General features: G+C 42.7%; 3 protein-coding genes across 4 annotated transcripts in view; 1 reads left to right on the top strand and 2 right to left on the bottom strand.

Moving 5' to 3' along the window:
* Nucleotides 1-24,714, top strand: part of LOC114660439 (serine protease inhibitor Kazal-type 1-like) — an 821,621-nt gene that overhangs the window by 560,509 nt on the left and 236,398 nt on the right. The gene's annotated exons all lie outside the window — the stretch shown is intronic.
* LOC114660438 (serine protease inhibitor Kazal-type 1-like) overlaps nucleotides 1-24,714 on the bottom strand; it is a 565,538-nt gene that overhangs the window by 494,624 nt on the left and 46,200 nt on the right. The gene's annotated exons all lie outside the window — the stretch shown is intronic.
* On the bottom strand, nucleotides 9,564-20,441 carry LOC127529690 (trypsin inhibitor ClTI-1-like). The gene is made up of 4 exons (XM_051934246.1): nucleotides 20,350-20,441; nucleotides 12,065-12,105; nucleotides 11,878-11,987; nucleotides 9,564-9,738 (listed from the first exon to the last, which is right to left on the bottom strand). Exons 1-4 carry the CDS (start codon nucleotides 20,399-20,401, stop codon nucleotides 9,693-9,695), a joined length of 249 nt encoding a protein of 82 aa, XP_051790206.1. The 5' UTR covers nucleotides 20,402-20,441; the 3' UTR covers nucleotides 9,564-9,692.

Genomic DNA, 24,714 nt, shown 5'->3' with positions numbered 1-24,714 from the left:
AGGTAAAGCTTTGTAACATCAGGCAGAACACGGGATGGAAACTCTGATCTCCTAATGGCGGGCAGCAGCACTAGCACTGCACCACCTAGGTTTTATATGACATTTAAATAGGTATAAAAGGCGCTAGATAGATAGATAGATAGATAGATAGATAGATAGATAGATAGATAGATAGATAGATAGATAGATAGATAGATAGATAGATAGATAGATAGATAGATAGATAGATAGATAGATAGATAGATAGATAGATAGATAGATAGATAGATAGATAGAACGTGTTTAATCCCAGAAGGAACATTAAACGAGAAGATTACAAGAATTTATCAGGTGAGCCCATCCATCAGTTCATGTCCCAGCTGACTTATTCAGATCAGGGTCACATGGAGCCACTGCAGATTTGGCTTCAAGGTGTTGACCCCACGGTAGATGGTCTGCTAGTCCATTACAGACTACATTTTCACACACACACTAGTCCTCTTTAGATTTGTCCACTAACAATATAAACTCATCTTTGAGATGTCGGAGGAAAGCCTGACGACAAACCCACGCAGACTCCACACAGACGATGACCTGGCGTGGGTTTCAAGCTCTGGACGTGGCATCTGTGAGGCAGCAGTGATGCGCACTGCCCCATCATGCCACTGATCTTGTTGCCCTTCCTTGCCTTTTCATTTTGATGGCTGCCTTGCCCACCTGCTCATCTGTTTCTGTGTCTCCTTCACGTGATCTCCAGGAGGGAATGTCAGCCCCTCAGGATCACAGAAGGGTTGCTGGAGAGGAGCCCACTGAGGAGTTTGTGCCTTCATAGCCCATCAGTGTAGCCATCAGCTTAGAGCAGCACATGCTGTATGTGACGATGGCACTAACGGATATTTTTCGCATAATGTGATGTCTGATGTGATGACAGATTCTTACTAATTAGTCCTCCTAAATGTTTATCTCTGAAATTGGATGAAGATTTAAAGATTTTTTAGACATTTCAGGGAGTATTCAATGATGGATTTCATTTACTTTCTTCCACAGACTTGACAAATTGAGGCAACTACCCTCCACAGGTAAGGGTCTCGTCAGGTTGTCTCCTTCATTGCCCGCCCTCAATGTCCACCTGACTTTCTGCTCTCCATTTCCGCAGGTCAACTGTCAGAGACTGATGTCGGTTAAATGCACGATGAGCAACGACCCTGTGTGTGGCAGCAATGGCCAGACCTACAGCAACAAGTGCACATACTGTGTGGACAAAATGTAAGCAATGGGTGCTTTGAAACCCGCCTGTGTGTCCAGACGTTGACGTTTAGACAGCTAACTTTAATGTATGAGGGAATCAACGGTGAGGACTGAAGGTTTTCTGATTTCTATATAGTGCCTTGCACTATTGCAGTTAAAACACAGTAGTTTGAATATTTCTTCATTATGGATCCCAACAGGGAAGGGACCTGTACAAGTTCACACAAGGCAGGCCATTATAAGAAGTTCATAAACAAACCTGTGACTTATATAGCGCCTTTCGATAGTCCACTCCATCTTAATACAGGTAGAACACAATAGTTTTAATTCTTAATTACAGGCCTCACAGTTTAGTGGCTCATTCAGATCTACACAGACAGTCCATGGTTGGTAAGGAGTGGAAAGTCAAGCTGATGACTTATATAGCGCCTTTCCATAGTGAATTCCATTTTGAGTGGGATTTTCAAAGAGCAGCAATGTTTCCTTGGAGTTGCAGTGACTCACAAAGGATCACAGAGGTACTCTATGACTTGGATTGAAGCTTATTGTTTTATATAGCGCCTTTTTACAGTTTAACGGCATGGCGGCACAGTGATTAGCAACGCTGCTTCATGGACTTTCAATATTGGGCTGAGATCCTCAGTTCGAGTGTTGTCATGTAGCGGTGACACGCTTTCATTGCGTCTGCATGGGTTAGGGTTGGGTAGCAATTCCCCCAGTGGGACTGTGAGTGGGACCAGTGATGGACTGGTGTCCTGCCTTAGTGCTACTGGGATCCTCTACAGGTTTGAAAATGACATGAGGTGACCTTTTTGAAGTGACTCTCATCCTGAGGCACTCTGTAGGTAAAACAGTTCATTTGTGTCCCATGAGCTCTGGCAGGTGAATTGAGTCACTCAGGACCCCACAGTGTTGGTGACTGTGCGGACATTGTTTTAACTTTATATAGCGCCTTTCAAAGGTGAGTTCCAACCTGAGATCATCTTCAGTTACAGCTCTCTAATTTCCAGATTTTATCAATGTGTCACTGCTGATAAACGTCCTCTGAAGAACACACAGGACACGTCACAGCAGCTCACAGTTTATATAGCGCCTTTTCATAGTGAATTCCAATTTCAAACACAGTAATGTCAGCCTCTCAGCAAAAGTCTCCCAACTCTCTCCCTGTAAACTTCTGCAAATCCTCTTTCTTTTGTCGAGTCTTACAAATCATCAGACTGCAGTATGGAGAAGTGTTACCAGCTCGGGGGGACCTCATTAGCTGGTGGTCCCCAGTGTGTTTCTGCTGTTAATCCTTTAATTCTTCTCTTTTCTGATTCTTCTCTCTGTGCTTGTGTCTGTCAGGCCTCTCTTCTTCAGTCTGCGCCGGCATCAAGAACTTTCTGTCCATAAGCGACCCCTTTAACAGGGCAGTTTTGGGAGGGTGAGATCAGAGTGGGCTTGTTGTTGTCACATTACACAACTTCAAACTGGAGGGGATTTCAAAGTTGCCCAATGCTGTTGGTGATCTTGTCACCTAAGCATGTCACTTTAAGGCCATGTCACACTACACGACTTTTCCAGCTGTTTTCAGTCGTAGACTTCATTAGGCAATGAAGGGGCTGGGGTTGGGGGGGGGTGGGGGTTAAGGTGACTGAACTCACCACACCTGTAAGCCCTGAGTACAGACAACAGCTCTGTCAGGAGGCACATTACTGGATGTCACAAAAAAAGGAGGACACGCCACATTGTGGAAATGTGACACTGTGCTGGACAGTCAGCATGGAGTCATGAAAGATGAAACCCCCCAGAAATTTCAGTTGCAAAATTTGACACACTCAGGCAAAGAGATCAGCCACAGCTGTCAACAAGTTTGATGTCCCCTCTGAGCAAAGGTCTTGTAGTGTGACACCCTCTGTGATTTCTAGTATAAATTGACATATTTAGACAAAGAGATTGGAAATTGGATCAACAGCTCTGTGTCATCAAGTGTGACATCCCCTTTTCCTAGAAGATATGTAATGTGACTTCCCCAACAATTAAAAATCTCATATAACTTGACATACTCAGGTGACGAGGCCGACAACTGCAGGCATGAACTTTGACACTCCCTCTGACTAGAAGACACGTAAAGTGACAGCCCTGTGATTTCTAGTGACATAATCCTCAGGTGACGAGATCAGCAACTGTAGTTGTTAAGTTTGACATTCCCGCTGACATGACATCAGTGTAATGTGACAGTCCTGAGATTTCTAGTCACGTAATCCGATATCCAGAAGTGACAAGACCAGCAGCTGCAGTTATCAAGTCTGACATCCCCTCTGAAGAGCAGTAATGTGACGTCGGTTTAAGACTGTCACCTTCAGTGCAGCTGACATTGTCGGTGTGTGACTTTGTTCAACATCAGCGACTGACATCTGTGCACAAAAGTGCAAACTCCGTCACCTGCAGGTCTGTGTGTTAAGTTGAGACCAGCAAATCTCGCTCAGTGGGCCACGATGGCCTTCAGGTGAGTAATGCGGGGGTCTCGAGGTCAGGCAGGTGTTTGAGGTGAAGAAGATAAAACTTCAGAGTTCAGGTAATTCTACTCAGTAATGATGGCACCTCAGAGTGTGTGTTGATTGGCACACACATGTCACATTGTCACTGAACTCTGTCCTCATCTCAACACAATAGCAGCTGGACTTCACATTGCTGAGGATGACTGTGATCTTTAAATCATTTATTCTTTTTCTCTATTTTGAACCCCTGCTCTCCTTCATCCTAACCTTCTATTTCTGTTCCCCACCTAACTTTTATATTCATCAGACCATCTTGAGGCCCCTTTCAGTTGTTTCCATATTTCAACAAAGTGTAACAGACAATGGTCAGAAGATCTATGACTGCGAGCTAACAGGCACGTTTATGACTTTTATATAGCGCCTTTTCAGGGTGTGTAGTGAAGCAGCTTGCAGGGAGAACACAGTGGCTTCCTTTTTTTTTACACTCAGATCACAGGCAGGTCATGTAATTGGCACGGTTGTCCGGCATGCCAGGTGTGTTTGGGGTCATCTGAACTTTTTAAAAATTATTAGGCACTTCTGTTCTTGTTCATCACAAGTGTAAAGTGTCAGCCAGCACTTATTTGACAAAATGAGATTGAAACAGTTCAGATATCCCATAATATTCTACATATTGACTCCCTGTATGCAATGTGCTCTTTTATTAATTAAGCTGTCGTGCTGAGTGGGCAGTGGTCACCTGATCCAGAACCACCACAGGTGTTGCCCTCCCATACCTGCCTCAGGTGTGCAGGTGGAGCTGAGCACGGCTCTTAAAGTCTCCTGTGAGTGGAATGAAGGAAGCGTCAGGGAGTGGACATCCTGGCTCACTGCTTTTATTCTTCATATGTCTTTCCTTTACAGACTTAAGAAAATTTCGATGTACATTGCAAAATATGGAGCTTGTTGAATTCATGGACGGACACCTGGTGGTCTGCTGATCTTCACTCCGCTGTGCACTTCACAAGCCCCATTTGCGCCACTGCTGATCCCTGCAGCATTTTAAATCTGAAATAAACCTTTACTTCTGGCATGAAATCCAATTCTGGACTCATCTTTGTTGTGTTTGTTTTGACCTCATGTGACATCCAAAGTGACCTCCAAATCATGACTGCATACTACAGTTCTTTCCAGATTTTCATATTGTAAGGCCAGGCAGGTGTGATGGCTCTATTGTGTGACACTGCTGGACGCTTCGCCTGTCACTGGAGGAGTTCATAAGCAAAGAGCCTTTCTATTGTGATCTTCATGTTGTCCACTAGGTGGCCTAACAGGCACGGTGGCTACCTGGATGGCAAAGAGAATCAAAGGTGAAGGCTGAGTTTTCTACCTTATGATTTTATATAGCGCCTTTCATCATGAACGCCTGATTATTTTTATATTTTTTCTGTATTTAGATCCATGGCAAGTGCAGTGAATCATTAAGCTCACAGAGTGTCACTCTTGGTGACTGAATGTGCCACCTTATCACTTTATTTAGTGCTTTTTTATTATACAGTGCTTTGCTATTGGTAATAGATAGATAGATAGATAGATAGATAGATAGATAGATAGATAGATAGATAGATAGATAGAATTTGGTATAGTAGGCAGGATTAGATAGATAGATAGATAGATAGATAGATAGATAGATAGATAGATAGATAGATAGATAGATAGATAGATAGATAGTGCCTATCTATCTATCTATCTATCTATCTATCTATCTATCTATCTATCTATCTATCTATCTATCTATCTATTATATAGTGCTTTTCATATCTATCTATCTATCTATCTATCTATCTATCTATCTATCTATCTATCTATCTATCTATCTATCTATCTATCTATCTAATCCTGCCTACTATACCAAATTCTATCTATCTATCTATCTATCTATCTATCTATCTATCTATTATATAGTGCTTTTCATATCTATCTATCTATCTATCTATCTATCTATCTATCTATCTATCTATCTATCTATCTATCTATCTATCTATCTATCTATCTATCTATCTAATCCTGCCTACTATACCAAATTCTATCTATCTATCTATCTATCTATCTATCTATCTATCTATCTATCTATCTATCTATCTATCTATCTATTTTATAGTGCCTTTCATATCTATCTATCTATCTATCTATCTATCTATCTATCTATCTATCTATCTATCTATCTATCTATCTATCTATCTATCTATCTATAATGAACACCAATCCCTTCCGTATTTGAAGGACTAGAAGGTTCAGAGACTTGTCAGCTTGCTGATAGAACCTGAGAATGACAAGTTATGATTTGATGGTGTGGCCTTTTTTATAGCGCCTTTCCATCACAAATGCTTCTTCTTTCCACATTTCTATATTATAAGACATGGCAGGCACAGAGACTCTCTCAGCTCACAAGGAGTCACTCTTGGAGTCTGAACCTGCCACCTTATCATTATATAGTGCCTTTTCTTATTATAACTCCTTCCTACTGTACACCATTGATTTTCATATTTCTGTGTCGAGGGGCTCAGCAGGCACAGTGACCACTGGATGATGCTGTCACTGCTGGAGGTTGAGCTCTCCTGCTTATGACTCTGTATAGCACCTTTTCATATGTACTGATGAGCCAAGTCATTCCTGAGAAATCCCATATGAAGCAAATGATGTTGGTTATCTTGGTGGTGGCAGCATCAGGTTATGGGGGTGCAGGGACATGGAGACTGGTCAGAACTGAAGAGAGGATGAATGCAGCCAAATACAGAGAGGATCTTGAAGTAAACCTGCCATAGAATGCACACCACCTCAGACTGGGGAGACAGATCACCATTCAGCATGACAATGACCTAAAGCATACAGCCAAGACAACGCTGGAGTTGCTTCAGGACGAGTCTCAGAGGTTCCTTCAGTGGCCCAGCCACAGTTCAGACTTATACTCGTGACCTGAAGATGGCAGTTCACACACCTTCCCATCTAATTTAAAGGAGCTGGAGAGGATCTCTCTGGAGGAATAGGATAATCTGCCCAAATGCAGGAGTGCAAAGCTTGTAGAGACTTCACCAAAAAGACTTGGAGCTGGAATTGCTGCTAAAGGGGCTTCTACAAAGTACAGAATTAAGGGTCTGTATACTTTTATGGAAGTGAGATTCCAGTTTTTGATTTTTAATAAATTTGCAAATCCTTCTGAAAACATGTTTTCACTTCATCATTATGGGTTATTGTGTGTAGATTGGTGGACAAGAATGGGAAATGCATCCATTAAGATTAAATCTACAACTTAATAAAGTGTGAAAAAAGAGAAACGGTTTCAAAACTTTCTCAATCCATTTTATACATATATGCATATATTGTGAAAGCTGTTTTGGAGTAACTGGCATCCTGATCAGGATAGGTGCCAGTTTCTTGGGATGACAGAATGCCTGCTGGAATGGACAGAAGATGGCTGCTCCCAGGAGAGGACATAATGGCAGCATCCTGCTGATGATCCTCCTATATGGATATATGCAGGACAGGCTGGGGATTGTAGTCCCATGAGACAGCCCTGTCAGAGTCCTTGTGTGCCACCAGGAGGAGCTGCAGGAGAAGAGTGTACCTTCTGTGATGGGCTTCTGCCATGGCGTGATATCACCTCCAATGTGCAAGGATGAGGCACCAGAAGTATTCCCGGGTCCATAATAAAAAGGTCCGCACTCCCTTTTCCAGGAGAGTCAGAGCTGGGAGGGTGTGGAGCAACACTTGGTTGGAGGAGGACAGTGTGTGGTGGTGGTGGTGGTGGTGAGAAAAAGGTATTGTGAAGAGAGAAAGCTTGTGTCTTTGTGCTTTTTGCAGCTTTGTGGAAGGAGTGGTTTAATAAACCTTCCATTATTTGAACCCGGGACTCACTTTGTGTTCGTGTTTGGGAGTTTGGAGCTCGCTGATGCCCCTGATTCCATCTCAATACCTTTATGCTCACCAAGTATTTCTACCACTTTGATTGTCACTGTTTTTGCTTTGTGCACCCTAACCATACACACACACACACACAATAACTTATCATCTGGAGGGGGGGATTTGGGGGGGTTGGGCAAAAGCTTTAGATACATCAAAAATTCTGATCTCTGGTTTTCGACGGATCTCCTTATTTTAGGGTCCCCTGATTCCAAAAACATCGATGTCTCGATGATGAGTGTGTGTGTCTGTCTGTGTGTCACAGTTTCTTGAGGACGGTCTAAGAGCTAAAACGGCTGGATGGAAAAACACCAAACTCGAAACATTAGCCTGCTATGAGATGCCAATGTGCTGATTTGTTTTTGAGCCAAATCATGCAAGAGAAGGAGGTGCTCCAGAGGAACCCTCAAATACTGCAATGAATGATGAATTCTTCTCATCAGTTGCTATCGGAAAGACCGATTTTAGGATCAGAAATATCAGCAACAGCTGATCACCCGCCGGTCCTCAACACATAGAAAGAATTGGCATCCACAATTGAAAGACACTATATAGGATCAAAAGGTAGCAGAACAATCAAGTATTGGGGACCCTGAAACACATCACTTCAATGTAGAAATGTAGAAGGAAGCAGTGTTCATGACGGAAAGGCGCTATATTAAAGGCCCCATCATCAGATCTTCAGTTGGTAGGCCTAATTAGTAGCAGCAAGATGAGTGGTTCTCACAATGCTGAAGGAACTGCTGTTCATGATAGCAAGGCACTTTTTATAAAAGGCGCCATATAAAGTCATAAGGTGGCAGATTCCATCTCCACGAAAGACCCCTTGTGAGATGAGAATGTCATTGCACCAGCTAGGCCTCACAAGTACGTAATGAAATGGTGTTCCTGGTGCACAGGCATTAAATACGAAAAGGCTGGCAGGTTCAGTGTCCAAGAGTGACACCTTATGAGCCGAGTGAGTCACTACACCCGTCAAGCCTCATAATATTAAAACATGCAGAGAAGCGGTGTTCATGATGGCAAGGCACTATATATGAGGTGACAGGCCCAAGTTTCAGCAGTGAGCTGGGTGAGTCACTGAGCCTGGCAGTCCTCAAATTGCAGAAGACACTGTATGAAGTCAAAAGGTGGGAGATTCCCCAGGAGTGACCCCCAGTGACATGAGTATGTCACCAACTAGGCCTCTAATATAGAAATATAGTAAGAACTGGTGTTCATGATGGAAAGGCACTATATAAAGTCACAAGCTAGCAAATGCAAAGCCCAGCATTGACTCATTGTCCCCCAGTGTGTCACTATGCTTAATGGGGCCACATAGTATAAAATTCTAGTAAAATATATGTTGGTTTTCATGAAAGAAAGGCACTATATAAAGTCATAAGGTGACAGATCCAGTCTTTAAGAGTGACTCTGTGTCAGACAAGCACAGCACTGCACCAGCTAATCCTCACAATATACAAATATAGAAAGAACATGATGAAAGGCACTATATGAAATCATTCATCCAATCATCCATTTTCCAACCCGCTGAATCCGAACACAGGGTCACAGGGGTCTGCTGGAGCCAATCCCAGCCAACACAGGGCACAAGGCAGGAACCAATCCTGGGCAGGGTGCCAACCCACCGCAGATATGAAATCATAAACTTGTAAATTCACTCTTCACCACTGATGCTGTTTGTCTGCCACTGTTAGGCCTCATAGTTTAGAAGCATGGAGGACATGGTGTTGGCAATAGAAAGGCGCTTTATAAAATCATCAGGGGGTAGAATCCTCGAAGTGATCCAACACACCAGCCAGGCCTTACTATGTAAAGATCAGACAAAGAACTGCAGTATGCAGCCATGATTTGGAAGTCCCTTTGGATGAATATGAGAGAAACACAAAGCACAATAAAAATGAACCCGAGGCCAAATTTCATGCCAGAAGTAAAAGTTTATTTCATCTTTGAAAGGACGTAGGGGCCTGGAGTGGAGCAAAGGGGAGCTTGTGAAACACAAAGCAGAGAGAAGATCAGTGAACCTCCAGGTGTCCGTCCATGGATTCAGCATTCATCGTAGTTTAAAATATACACCTGATCTTTCCTCCTCCTGTAAAGAAAATACACGGGCAGAATGAAACCAGTGAGCCAAAATGGACACTTCAGGACGCTGCCCTCGTTCAGCTAATGAGGGTCTTTTAGAGCGCCACCTGCACACCTCATGTTGCTCTCACAGGCAGCTGTGGAAAGCTGTTTACTGGATGAAGTGACCACCGTCTACGCAGCATGACAGTTCAGTCATCTACAGTGAGTCAATATGTGGAAAATTACGGGACAGAGTTTATACTTCCCTTATCAAATTGTATGGAAGAAGTGCTGGCTGGCATTTGATGAACAAGGACAGAAATGGGTAATAATTATATAAAAAGGACTAACCTGTGACTAGGAGTCGTGTAATGTGACATACCCTGTGATTTCTACTTTTGTAATAAGACCTGCTCCAATGATGAGATCAGCAACCGTGGTTGTCAAGTTTAACATTCCCTCGACTAGAAGTCACGTAATGTGACATGCCCTGTGATTTCTTCTCATGTAAAGACTGTGAGTTGCCCACCCTGTCCTCGCCGCTGATCCCCCATGTGTTCCCGAGTTGTGACACACTGTTGAAATCTGGACCATAGTGTGCTTTAACTGAAGGCTATCTCAGGATGGAAATCATTTTTAAAGGAGCTATAAAAAAACAACGTCTGCACGGTCACCATCACTGTGGTGGTCCCGAGTGACTCTTTTCACCTGAAAGGGCTCAGAATGCATAAATGAAGTGTTTCACCCTCAGAGTGTCTTAGGCCGGGTTTACACTTCACACGACGCGATGTGTGCTCCTGTGGACGCTGCTGTTGTACTGTTCATACTTGTGCATGTACTTTACATGGGAAAATCCAAAGAAAACAGACAAGACCTCACAAAAATGGTGGACCTCCACAAATCTGGCTCTTCCATTGGGAACAATTTCCAAACGCCTGAAGGCTCCACGTTCATCTGTACAAATACGAATAAACAGCATGGGACCACCCAGCTGTCACACCGCTCAGGAAGGAGATGCATTGTGTCTCCTAGAGAAGAACGGACTTTGATACAAAAAGCACAAATCAATCTCAGAAGTACAGCAGAGAACTTGTGAAGATGCTGGAGGACACAGGTAGACGAGTATCGATATCCGCAGTAAAACGAGTCCGACATCGAGATAACCTGAAAGGCTGCTCAGCAGGAAACAAGCTTCCGCTCCAAAGCCATCATAAAAAAGCCAGACTGCAGTTTGTAGTGGCACATGGGGACAAAGATCTGACCTTCTGGTGAAATGTCATCTGGGCTGATGAATCCAAGGTCGAACTGTTTGGCCATAATGACCATCTTTATGTTTGGAGGACAAAGGGTGAGGTTTGCAAGCCAAAGAACACCTGGGGTGGGAGTGTCACGTTATGTGGCAGGAGGGTCTGGTGCACTTCACAAAAGAGATGACATCATGAAGAAGGAAAATGGTGGAGAGACACTGCAGCAACATCTCAAGAGCTCAGCAAGGAAGTTGAAGCTCAGTTGCAAATGGGCTTTCCAAATGGACAAGGACCCTAAGCAGACCACTAAAGCTGTGACAAAATGGCTTAAGGACAACAAGGTCAAGGTATTGGAGTGGCCATCACAAAGCTCTGACCTCAGTCTAATTGAAAAAGCATGTGTGAGCAAGAAGGCCTGCAAACCTGTCCCAGTTACACCAGTTCTGTCTGGGGGAATGGGCCGAAATTCCAGCAATTTAAAGGAAGAAGCTTTTGGAAGGCGACCAAAAACGTGTGGCTGAAGTTAACAATTTAAAGGCAAAGTGTATGGAAATGTGTTCACCCGCTGGGATTGTAATATGGTCAATAAAAAGGGAAACACTTGGAGGTCTGTGAACATTGTTGGATAGAGTAGACGTCTTAAATGGTAGGCCAAATGTATAGTGTGTTAGTATCAAATCTGTGGAGGGCGTAGAAAGTGAGTTTTAAAGAATTCACCCTAGGATCCATAATGAAAAAATATTCAAGCTACTGGGTTTTAATTTCAACACTGCCTTAAGACAGGTTTCACCATGAAAAGGCGCTATATAAAATGACAAACATGTCTTGCTCTGTCCCCACCACTGATTTCCCATATATTGAAGTTTTCTTGATAAATGCCAGTGTTTTAATGCCCTCATAAAGCAGATGTCACTTACATGTTATCCACACAAAGCTCACACTCGTTGCCATAGGTCTCGCCATCAGTGCCACACACTGGGATGTACATCCGTGGGCAGGCGGGCAGCGGGTATGAGCTACACTCAGGCTACAGGAATAGAAAGATAAAGGTTAGGTGGGTGTAAGAGCCCGAAGCTGAAGGAGACAACTTGAGGAGATCATTACCTTGATTCCTCTTGAAGGGAGGATTGCCCCACTTGTCAAGACTGTGGAAGAAAGTTAAAGAAAAAACATCATTGAATATTCATTGAAATATCTGAAAATGAAATATCTGAAAAATATCTGTAAATCCTTATCCATTTTTATAAATAACATTTAGGAGGATATCTGTCAATGCCATCCTTATACGTGTGGTGCTGTGAGCTAACGGCTAAACTGATGGATCCAACATCCAGCGCAGACTCCCAGATCCATGTAGTGAAGACTCTGCAAGGGATTGTATTCATGCTTTCCTTCCACATCTCAAAAATGAGTTTGTGATGTTAATGGACATCTCAGAAATGGACCGGTGTGTGTGAGAATGAAGTTGTGTGTGTGAAAGTGGTGGCTCCATGTGGCCCTGATCTGGATAAGTTAGTTGGAAATGGATAGGTGGAAGGGGATTCTTCCTGATAACCTTTTACCATTATTTATTTATTATTTTATTTTGCTTCAGGGATCAAATAAGATCTATCTATCAATCTATCCATCTATCATATAGTTCATATATATTCATTAGTGATCTATTTATTAATGTACAGTATTTAATATCACTGCGGTGGGTTGGCACCCTGCCCAGGATTGTTTCCTGCCTTGTGCCCTGTGTTGGCTGGGATTGGCTCCAGCAGACCCCCGTGACCCTGTGTTCGGATTCAGCGGGTTGGAAAATGGATGGATGGATGGATTTAATATCAGCTTTCATACCTGCCTATCTGTTATATAGTTCCTTTCATTACTATCTGTCTTCCTTATAGTGCTTTTCATATATGAGTAAAGTACAGTATATCTATAGTGCATTTAATTTCTATTAAGTTAAATAATATATAACAACCTTCACATCTTTGTACCTCTTATATAGCACCATTCAAATCTTTTATAGTGCCTTTCATATCTATATTATAGTGCCTCCTTATCCCTTTATTAATACATTATATAACAACCTTCAAACTATATATCACCATGCAAATCAGTATCTATCAATTATATTGTGTGTTTCACATCTATCAATCTATCAGATAGTTCCTTTCATATCTGTCTATATGTAAATGTTTTATATACTGTATTTTATATCTGTTTATTTATACATTATATAACAACCTTCATACCTGCCAGTCTATTGTATAGTCAGTCAGTCATTTTCACCCGCTATGTCCCAACACTGGGTCACAGGGAGTCTATTGTATAGCAACTTTCAAATCTACATCATTTTAGTGCCTTTCAAATCCATCTGTATATTATATAGTGCCTTTTCCCACTTTTATATATTATATAACAACCTTCATACCTGTCTATTTTATAGCAGCTTTCACGTCTATCTATTTTATGGTGCCTTTTATATCCATCTAGCTATGTATAATGTATTTTATAGATATTTCTTTCAATATTATATAACAACGTTCATACTTGGCAATCTATTGTGTAGTGCCTTTCACATATCTATCTATCTATTGTCTTTTCTTTTTTGTTAAAACGCCTTCAATTCGATATTGGTTTTGTGACCAGGCTGATATTAATCTAATTTTAATAGTGTGTCCGTCCACCCCATGTAGGACCATTGCTAAAGTTTTTTCCAGTCCAAGCCTTCGATTTACTTTTAAAAGTAATTTACCGTCAAAGCAATAAGTGATCGATTTGAAAGCGCCTTCTGCATCAAATTACTTCCCAAGTGCTTCCATTTGTTTTAAATCAGTACAGCAAACCACGAAACGGGTCCATTCTGAAGCAGGTGAGGATTTTCTTTTCCTCAGTCCCCTTTTGCTCCTCTAGTTGGGGCTTCGCCGAAAGGCCACACAACCGTAAAGGGCGTAGATTGTGAATCAGCCCCTTCACACAGAGTCAACAATCATGTTAAATTAAGGTAACTGCGAAGGATAACTCAGCGAACACGAGAAAACAAACTAAGGCGACACAGAGAGAAGAGAAGAGGAAACGAAAGAGACGCCAGCTGTGGTTACCCGACTGCTGCTACACACACCGAGCCATCATTTACGTTAAACATTCACGCCAAAATCAGAACCGAACGACCCCTTAACTTAACTTGTCTGAAATGCAATGTCCACTAGAGTAGGATTAGCGTCTCCTGGTGTTGTAAATCGCCGTGGATAAAGGCGACGGTCGAGCATAACGGATAACAATACAGTACCTGCCTTTATACCTTCCATGCATGGCCCCTTTCCAAAGAAAGGCACAACCGCACTCCTGTGCGTTTAAAGGATTTTTACCGGACTGATTTCAAGGTCGGGTTCGGTTCGCTGCCGGTGTTCACCTGGGATCAACCCCGACTGACCTGAGCAGCTGTCATCACTGCACTGTAAATTCCTCTTAAAGTCCACGGTGTAGTCGTCTGTTTTTTCTAAGTCCGCAGTGTCTCAGTCTTCACCGTTCATTCTAAGCCCTATAGGCAATCGGAAGGGAGGAGCTTCAGAGGCTAAAGCCCGCATGTATTGTTGCCACGCCCCTGATCTTTTTGTCCGTTAATATATGTATGTGTTTTAATTCCCCCAAACCCCCTAGGCCTGCGCCCCCATACAAAATTAGTGCATTTATTTCAGTACTCATATATATTTTTATATATTATATATCTATTCGATATATCTGCGGTGGGCTGGTGCCCTGTCCAGGATTGGTTCGCTGCCTTGTGTTGGCTGGGATTGGCTCCAGCAGACCCCCGTGACCCTGTGTTTGGATTTAACGGGTTGGACAATGGATGGATGGATGGGTTGGAAAATGGATGGATGGATATACGTATATATATATATATATATATATATATATATATATATATATATATATATATATATATATATATATATATATATATTCGATATATACTGTATCACTGAACTCGAATCCTGAAACACTCCCGCTACTTGCTCAATTAAACGTGCTGAAACGCGCCCGGTTAAGAGGTTCTGTCAGATTTAAAACGCATCGTGAGGAGGAACAAGACGTCGACAAAGTAAATGGACAGTAATTTGGTTCCGCTTCAGGCACTGATTAAGATATATTTTGAGGTTAAATGAGAGTGCTTGTGAATGTATTCCGACAGACACCGTTAAAGGGGGCTAAGACCCTGATACCACCCAATCCTGAAATTGCCCCTGACCCGACACCCACCTCACGCACTGCTCTTAAGTACTGGGCATATTCTGGGCAGCACATCGTCGTTCCCTTTAAAATGAATTGTTTTAAATTATTTTTCAGTTGGTTATCGGAGTGTCGTCTCTTGAATTTAAAAGATGATTGATCCAACCATTTTATAACTGCTTATCCTGATTATGACTTCAGGAGCCGGAGCCTAACCAGGCAGCAATAAATGTAGGGTATTATTAGACCTGAACTGGAATTTGCAGGACGCACCTCTTAAAAAAAAAAAACTTTTATAAGTCAGTGGGCAACTGATGTTTTATACTATTTGAAATTGGAAACAAATCTAATTCTCACTTAGAAGAGCTGTTTAAAATTTAAAATATGTCAAGATTCTAATTGATACAATTTTAGAATAAGCATTTATATCAGGGGAAAAGGACATTTCCTTTATTTTGTAACTATTTTTGTCCATGTCATCTGCTCTCTCTCTTTCACTTGAGTGTGGGTTGTTTTTCCGTAATAATTTTCTAATATACAGTATATGAGAGACGTTCAAAAGGAAACGGTGAAGGCAGGAGGAGAAGTAATTGGGCACTAAAAAGTAGAAAAGTGATGTAATTCATTTTTTAAATTCTTTTTTTTATAGAGTTAAAAAAATTTTCCAAAACTTTTTGAACATCCTGAGATATATACAGTATATATCAGAGATCAGATATATATCATATACACATATACATATATATACAGTATATGTGAATGAGAGGGAGGTCAGTGGAATGGTGAGGATGCAGGGAGTAGAGTTGGCGAAGGTGGATGAGTTAAAATACTTGGGATCAACAGTACAGAGTAATGGAGATTGTGGAAGAGAAGTGAAGAAGAGAGTGCAAGCAGGGTGGAATGGGTGGAGAAGAGTGTCAGGAGTAATTTGTGACAGATGGGTAGCAAGAATGAAAGTGAAGGTCTACAGGACGGTAGTGAGACCAGCTGTGTTATATGGGCTGGAGACGGTGGCACAAGAGACAGAGCTGGAGGTGGCAGAGTTAAAGATGCTAAGATGTGCATTGGGTGTGATGAAGACGGACAGGATTAGAAATGAGGACATTAGAGGGTCAGCTCAAGTTGGACAGTTGGGAGACCAAGTCAGAGTGGCGAGATTGCGTTGGTTTGGACATGTGCAGAGGAGAGATGAGGGGTATATTGGGAGAAGGGTGCTAAGGATAGAGCTGTCAAGGAAGAGGAGAAGAGGAAGGCCCAGGAGAAGGTTTATGGATGTGGTGAGAGAAGACATGCAGGTGATGGGTGTAACAGAACAAGATGCAGAGGACAGAAAGATATGGAAGAAGATGATCTGCTGTGGCAACCCCTAACGGGAGCAGCCGAAAGAAGAAGAAGATATATATCATATACATATATTGCTCAAAAAAATTAAAGGAACACTTTCAATCAGAGTATAGCATCAAGTCAATAACACTTGTGGGCTATTGATCTGGTCAGTGAAGTAGCAGAGGGGCTTGTTCATCAGTTTCAGCCGCTTTGGTGCACTATAGGGGCAACACAGAGCTGACCCCCAGAACAGGAATGAATGGTTTAACAGGTGGAGGGAGGCCATTGACATTTTTCCCTCCTCATCTGTTTTGTCACTCGTTTTGCATTTGGCTACAGTCAGTGTCACTACTGGTAGCATGAGGCCATACCTGGACCCTACAGAGGTGGCACAGGTAGTCCAACTTCTCCAGGATGGCACATCAATATGTGCCATTGCCAGAAGGTTTGCTGTGTCTCCCAGCACAGTCCCAAGGGCTTGGAGGAGATTCCAGGAAACCGACAGACAGGCAGTTCCTCTAAGAGAGCTTGACCCACCGGTATCTGCTCCTTTGGGCAAGGAGGTACATGATGAGCACTGCCAGAGCCTACAAAATGACCTCCAGCAGGCAGGCCACTGGTGTGAATGTCTCTGACCAAACAATCAGAAACAGACTTCATGAGGGTGGCCTGAGGGCCCGACATCCTCTAGTGGGCCCTGTGCTCACTGCCCGTCACCGTGGAGATCGATTGGCATTTGCCATGGAATACCAGAATTGGCAGGTCCACCACTGGTGTCCTGTACTTTTCACAGATGAGAGCAGGTTCACCCTGGGCACATGTGACAGACGTGAAAGGGTCTGGAGAAGCCGTGGAGAATGTTATACTGCATGTAGCATCGTTCAGCATGACGGGTTTGGTGGTGGGTCAGTGATGGTCTGGGGATGCATATCCATGGAGGGACACACAGACCTCTACAGGCTAGACAACAGCACCACAGGACTGCCATTAGGTATCAGGATGAAACCCTTGAAGCTATTCTCAGACCCTATGCTGGTGCAGTGGGTCCTGGCTTTCTCCTGGTGCACAAGGAAGGAATGAAGGAATTGATACCATTGACTGGCCCGCACGCTCGCCTGACCTAAATCCAATAGAACACCTCAGAGTGTAACATTATGTTTTGGTTCATCCGACGCCGCCAGGTTGCACCTCAGACTGTCCAGGAGCTCAGTGATGCCCTGCTCCAGATCTGGAAGGAGATCCCCCAGGACACCGTCCGTCATCTCATTATGAGCATGCCCCAAACATTGTCAGGCATGGATACAAGCACGTTGGGGCATACAGACTACTGAGTACGATTTGGAGTTGGTGCAATGAAATTTCAGCAAAATGGACTCTCCTGCCTGCCACATCATTTTTTCACTTTGATTTTCGGGGTGACTTTGAATTCAGTCCTTTGTAGGTTGATCATTTTCATTTCCATCAAACAATGTGGTATCCTTCATTCCTAACACATTCCATATTAGTCCATATCAGTATAGATATCCAGCAGGATTTCTTTTCCCATTGAGATCTGATGTGGTCCTTTAATTTTTTGAGCATTGTGTGTAGTATACTGTATACATAAATATATATATATATATATACATTTACATATTATGGGGTGCAATTACAATGATTTTCGGAATATATAAAGTCAGTGTTCTAAATATATAACACCAAAGCCTGATTATATAAAGTCAGCGTCGGAATACATAAAGTGATTCCTGAATATATAAAGTCAACGTCAGAATATATAAAGTCATTCTTGAATATATATAACGTCAAAGCCTGATTATATAAAGTCAGCGTCGGAATATATAAAGTCATTTTTGAATATATAAATTCAACGTTGGAATATATAAAATCATTTCCGAATTCACAAATAAAATGGTCTAGTTCAATCAAATATTCTCTAATTTCCGTGCTTGTCATTTCACTCGTACTAGTGAAAGGTAAACTTCGACAGAAGCCACTCAGAGTCGATCGAGCTTGAGGTTCGTCCAAAAATGCGCCCATACAAAAAGAATAAATAAATATAGTGTTCAAAATGCTAGGCACATACATCATTTTGAATACATTAACTGAACAGTGTTTTTATATATATATATATATATATATTTTTTTTTTTTTTTTCTGAAGACGTTTTTGTTAAGTTATTTCATTACATTGTATTAGGAACTCATTGAGTTTACTAAAAATGTTCCTGAGTCGTTTCAATCAATATCAATATAGGCCTAATCTGATTTTAAATTAATATATTCGGGAATGACTTTATATATCTGCGGTGGGTTGGCACCCTGCCCAGGATTGTTTCCTGCCTTGTGCCCTGTGTTGGCTGGGATTGGCTCCAGCAGACCCCCGTGACCCTGTGTTCGGATTCAGCGGGTTGGAAAATGGATGGATGGAATGACTTTATATATTCCAACGCTGACTTTATATATTCAAGTTTTGACTTTATATATTCCGACAATGACTTTTTATATTCGGGAATGACTTTATATATTCCGACGCTGACTATATATATTCAGAAAATCATTATATATATTAATTATATATATAATTTTTGTTTTCCTAGCTTTATGAAGTGATTTGTTTTATATGTTCGACTTGTTTGCATGTAATGTTACTTTCTTTAAAACAAAAACTGTAGTTTCGTCAATGTATCTAACCTGCATATGCACATAAGAAGGTAGAAAAAAAAGAAAGAAAACACGCAGAGAAAGTGCAGACTCCACACAGACAGAAGTCGAAATTGCACTTCTGCGTTCTTAGAGAGCCTTTTTTTTTATTCAGTGTTACGTTATTTTTCTCGAACTCACCACTGTAGGAAAGACATGAACTGAGATCCCCCTTTCGCCTGGGATATCAAACCCAAGAGACCTGACCAGTTGATGCTCGCAGAACAGGGGACAAAGTCGATGTTACTGGCGGTGCATTGTCATCATTTCCACAATTAACTCATAACCTACAGGGTTTAGTCGCCTCTTTTCTATAATAAGCCCAGTTTTCATTTTATCACACCAGGGCAAGCCATCACTTGCTGAGGTCGTTAATTATAAGACTCGCGCGCTGCTTCTAGTGTCATCTAATTGTCACATAACTATCTATTGTTATTATTATTATTTACGCCAAATGCGTAAACTGGAAGGTCACAGTGACTCCCCCCCCTTCACCTGCGATCAAATGGTCAAGCAACCTGACCAGCTGGTGTTTGCATGGTGACAGTGTCGGTGTTATTAGCGGGCAGGGTCACCACTGCGCCATAAACTCTTTATAACTTATGAAGTCTCTCGTCTCTTTTTCATTTTGTTACACCAGAGGAACCCTCCGCCGTTAATTCAAAGCGCTTAGCGCACTTCATCCTGCGCTAGTTCAGCGGTTCTCAATCTGTGTGGCGGGCTCCCCCCTAGGGGGACGCGAAGTAACAAAAAGGGGGGCGCGAAGATGTGAAAAAAAGAAAACAAGAATCGAAAATATGAAAAATACATCTATTGAAACCAAAACAAATTAACTTAAACTACATTCTGATACTAGAAAAATAAATATAGAGTTAGATAAAATGTCGATAAAAGTTAAGTAGGTATAATAAAATATGCATCTATGATATATCATTAATTTAAAAAGAACAAATTGGTATTAGTGGGCTCCTTTCAAAAAAAACGTTAGGAGGGCGCGATTAAAACTGTTATGAAAACTCGGGTCGCAAATACTTAAAGGTTGAGAAACTCTGCGCTTGTTGTTTCTTAATCCGCGATATCTGCCTGTCACAGAAGTGGCTATTGTGGCAATGACGTGAACTGCGTAAGCGCGACACTCACCTAAGAGGCAGAAGCAGGCGGCAGCCAGGAACAGGAGGCGCTTGGCAGACATCTCGACTCGTTTCACGTGTGTGTTCTGTCAGACTCTGACTGGCTACCCAACTAGTGCCCACTATTTATAACGGGGCACATCCGGAAACTTGAGTCGGAAAAAAAAAACGCAAACATGCCCCGCCAAATCTGAAGTATCTTGACGTGCAGGCGGACTACTAAAAGAATTGTGGGAAAGGCGCCTTAAAATTAGGGGTGCCTGCCACCAAAAAGGAGCGTGGCACGGGAGCGCATCACGTGGTGCACCATTTAGAGCAGAGTAAGAGCTACGAGGACAAAACGAGACGGGTATTTCTGCAGAAAGGTCGTTGGCAAACATTTATTATTTGTGGTGATGTTTTCTAAGACCCAAACTTCACAAATCGGTTAGTAAAGAAACCTCCAGCAAGAAAGGCATTGAGCTTACCAGTAAGACAGCTTGACGTCTGTCCTTTTCTCCGCAAGGCGTCACGGTATTTTCATTAAGACAGTTCTAAGAAACGACACCCGTGTCATTAGAGAACGCTATCGTGTTACAGAAGTTGATCGATTTGGAATGAGTTTGGGACCTGGCCGATCATTTGGCATTTGGCGGCTGGGTGGTTGTCGATTTTTCAGCACAGCCATCACGAAAGTGAACACAGCTACCCGAGGGGCTTTCACTTGCCATTGGGGCAATCACCGAAATTGTCAGTGCGGACGGTACGTTTTGCACTTGTGTTTGTTTCCTTTCGTTAATAAAACTTGTAGTGAGAAGTTAAGCAAAATGACACCTTTAAGTGGCTAACTAGAAAGATTATAATACGTAAGCCTTCCAGGCAACTCGGGCCCCTTCTTCAGATGTAATACAGAGACTTGAGTTCCCTGTGTTTATATGGACACCAGGACAGAGACAGCACTGGAAAACATTTAAGTGAGACATCTTAGATCAGAGGGGCAGCATGGTGGCGCAGTGGGAAGTGCTGCTGCCTCGCAGTTGGGAGACCTGGGGACCTGGGTTCGCTTCCCGGGTCCTCCCTGCGTTGAGTTTGCATGTTCTCCCCGTGTCTGCGTGGGTTTCCTCCCACAGTCCAAAGACATTCTGGATTGGCGATTCTACATTGGCCCTAGCGTGTGTTTGTGTGTGTCTTGTGGTAGGTTGGCACCCTGCCCGGGATTGGTTCCTGCCTTGTGCCCTGGGATTGGCTCCAGCAGACCCCTGTGACCCTGTCTTCGGATTCAGCGGGTTGGAAAATGGATGGATCTTAGATCAGGAGTGTCGAACTCCGGGCCTGGAGGGCTGCAGTGGCTACAGGTTTTCATTCTGACCCTTCTCCTAATCAGTGAGTAGTTTTCACTGCTAATTAACTCCTTTTCCCTTCATTTCAATAGCCCTGTTTTTAAGGATTCAGTGCTCTGACTTCATTTGTTTCTTCATTAAATGGCAGCCAAACAGAAATGAGACGTGAAACGAGCCAACAGATGACCAGCTAAACTGGGATTTCAAACTCCCACCAATTTCACTCCAACCAGTCTCTTAATGAGAAGCCGATTCTTGCTGTTAATTAAGCCTGTTATTTAATTCAATGGATTGTTGCTGTTCTCATTCTGCCACAGCAGACATTTCCAAATCTGTTGATTTTTCTGTTTTTTCTGTCATATGGTGGCTTGTTTGATGTCTCAGTATTGTTTGGCTACTAATTAAGGAAAAAGAAACAATTAAGGGGCCTGAGTCAGGTTAATTAAAACTTAAGCAAAAGAAGTTAATTAGCAGTAAAAACGGCTCACTAATGAAGAAGATGGTTAGAATGAAAACATGCAGCCACTGCGGCCCTTGAGGACCGAAGTTCGACACCCGTGTCTTAGATGTAAAAAATTAATAGACCTCTCTAGGCTAAGATTGATTTAGCAAGAGAGGAGAACAATGTCTACTGAAGATCATTTCATAAGATAAACTGTACAACATAGTTGTTTGAGGTTTCTGGTGAGTTTTTTGGGTCAGTCGGGAGAGATGCAAACAATCCTCATATCTCGCCATAAACCTCTTGTCTCTATTTAAAGGGAGTGGTGGCTCTGAGGCTAAGGTTGCCGGTTCGAATCCCGTAATTGCCAAAAGGGACTCTGCTCTGTTAGGCCCTTAACCTGCAATTGCTGAGCGCTTTGAGTAGTGAGAAAAGCACTATATAAATGCAAAGAATTATTAAGAGTTATTAAACCATTTGGGTAACATGTTCAAATTTAGCATCAGTTCAACTTCCCATTCTTTTCTCTCTTGCTGTGTTCTGAACGTTGCTCATAAGCCCTGTGACTTTAAAGTCCTTCTCACAGTGACCATGGCTGCTGAAGTGGGATCCTTCAGGAACATCTCTGTTGCCGTGTTTAATGTGGCACCTGTGGAAGTTCGTTCTTTGCCGGAGTGTTTGTCCAGTTTCTCGCACATAGAGTGCAGTGTCGGGACATTTCATTCAGAGGATTAGACACATTAGATCAAGCATGTCAAACACGCGGCCCGCAACAGAAATCTGTGCGTCCCGCATGACAGATCCTAGTTAGCACTAAACTTGTACAAAATGATTACTATCGTTTGTGATTGAATCATTCTGCATCTTCAGTGTTACTTATTGACTTTTCTTACTTCTGCCTTCTGACAAAAGCGCGTTTTCCCATGGCATTACGGTACCGGAAACATCATCTACTAGTATAGCCACGAGCCTTGTCCAAAGTTAATGAGCCGCAGCGTCACAACTGAAGTGCTAGGCTGCAGCAGCGGGCAGCAGGGGCGGCCTTAGGCATGTGCAAACTGCACCTGCACAGGGCCACCATGCCAATATATATTGAATATAAAACAGAAAGAGAAAATAATGACACAGCTGACGGCAATGTGGCCGAAAAACATTGTGTTTCTTGTTAATTAGTACGCTGTATTTACTAATGTCGCTCGAGTCGGAGCAGTAACCTATATGTAGTATTATAACGTTCTGCCGTAATGAGAATATCATGGGCCGCCACTTGGTTTTCAAGTTATGGACACGCGCGTATAGAAGCATGTCATGAGCACAAGGCGGCTGTGCAGTGTCCGCAACGGACGGGCAAAGGTCCACCGATTCTTTCTCTGCCCAGGGCCGCCACGAGCCTAGAGCCGCTACTGGCTGGGTTGCTGAGACTGGCCACTGGACAGAACTGACCATCACGAGTAATAATAGCTCGCATATTTTCACGTTTTTTGTTCTAGTTTTATGTAATTTTGTGCTAGTATTGTGATGAACAGTTAGTGCAGACTACAGCTGAAGATCTGAAGTGGACGCGAGAAGTTGGCGAGTTGTTTTCTTAACAAATTTTTGTGATTTTGAGTTTGTAAAATTATTGTAGGTCAGGGGGCTTTTTGCATATCGGCTTATCTATATTACTAAACCACAGTCTTAATTTATGCACGGATGCACCGATACGCATGCGCAGTGCGCCGCGGCGCCCCAGAGTCAAACGCAGCGGCTTCCCAGAGTCAGTAGGTGGCGCCCAAACACCGCCCAAACACCACAACCCACAGTCAAACGCAGCGGCCTCCCAGAGTCAGTAGTATGTATGTGCCAGCAGTCTGTGTGGCATGTTTGAATCACATAATGGTAATTCAGTAACAGAGAAACAAACGGAGGCACCTACCACGCGCTTCACAAACATCACAAGCGAAGAAGTCACAGCTCCAAAACGATACAAAAACGAGCCCGTATGGATAAACAAAATGAACAAAGGCGCCTACACCGCGCCTCTGAAACAGCGGACGCAAAGGAGTCATGGCTCCAACAACACAGAGCTCAAAGGCGCCTACAACGCGTTTCTGAAACACTACATACAAGAGAGGCACAGATCCAAAACGAATAATCTACTGTGCCACCAGTCAGTGTGTATAGGTTGGAGTATGCTTCCTAACAGTAAACGACTTCTACCTAACGACACAGCCACAGAACAACAAAGACGAGACCGCATAGATAAACACAATACATGGAGGCTCCTACGACACGCTTCAGACACACCAGAAGCCAAGACGTCACGGCTCCACAATGACAGAGCTCAACTAAATACAAACACAAGCCCGTATGGCTACGACCTGTAAACGAGCCCGTATGGATAAAAAGAATGAACGAAGGTGCCCACACAAAGAAACCGCTTTAGTACAAATATGTTTGTTTAATTAAATGAAAACTTTACCATGGCTACAGCACAGGCAAAGGAGGCACGTATCCAAATGTAGGGAGCTCAACAATTAGTAATACAAACACGAGCCCGTATGGCTACGACCTGTAAACGAGCCCGTATGGATGCATGTTATTGAATTAAATGGAAACTTTACCATGCCTACGA

Source organism: Erpetoichthys calabaricus, chromosome 11 (genome assembly GCF_900747795.2).
Source record: "Erpetoichthys calabaricus chromosome 11, fErpCal1.3, whole genome shotgun sequence".
NCBI lineage: Eukaryota > Metazoa > Chordata > Cladistia > Polypteriformes > Polypteridae > Erpetoichthys > Erpetoichthys calabaricus.
The sequence above is the reverse complement of the archived record's forward strand: the minus strand, read 5'-3'. Positions and strand labels throughout refer to the sequence as shown.

What these genes read in the sequence shown, in the direction of transcription:
- LOC127529690 (XM_051934246.1), bottom strand. Translation starts at nt 20,401, where the DNA reads ATGTCTGCCAAGCGCCTCCTGTTCCTGGCTGCCGCCTGCTTCTGCCTC. An exon ending in TCCCTTCAAGAGGAATCAAG is followed by an intron (nt 11,988 to 12,064) that starts GTAATGATCTCC and finishes CTATTCCTGTAG; the next exon opens with CCTGAGTGTAGCTCATACCC. An exon ending in GAGCTTTGTGTGGATAACAT is followed by an intron (nt 9,739 to 11,877) that starts GTAAGTGACATC and finishes TTTTCTTTACAG; the next exon opens with GAGGAGGAAAGATCAGGTGT.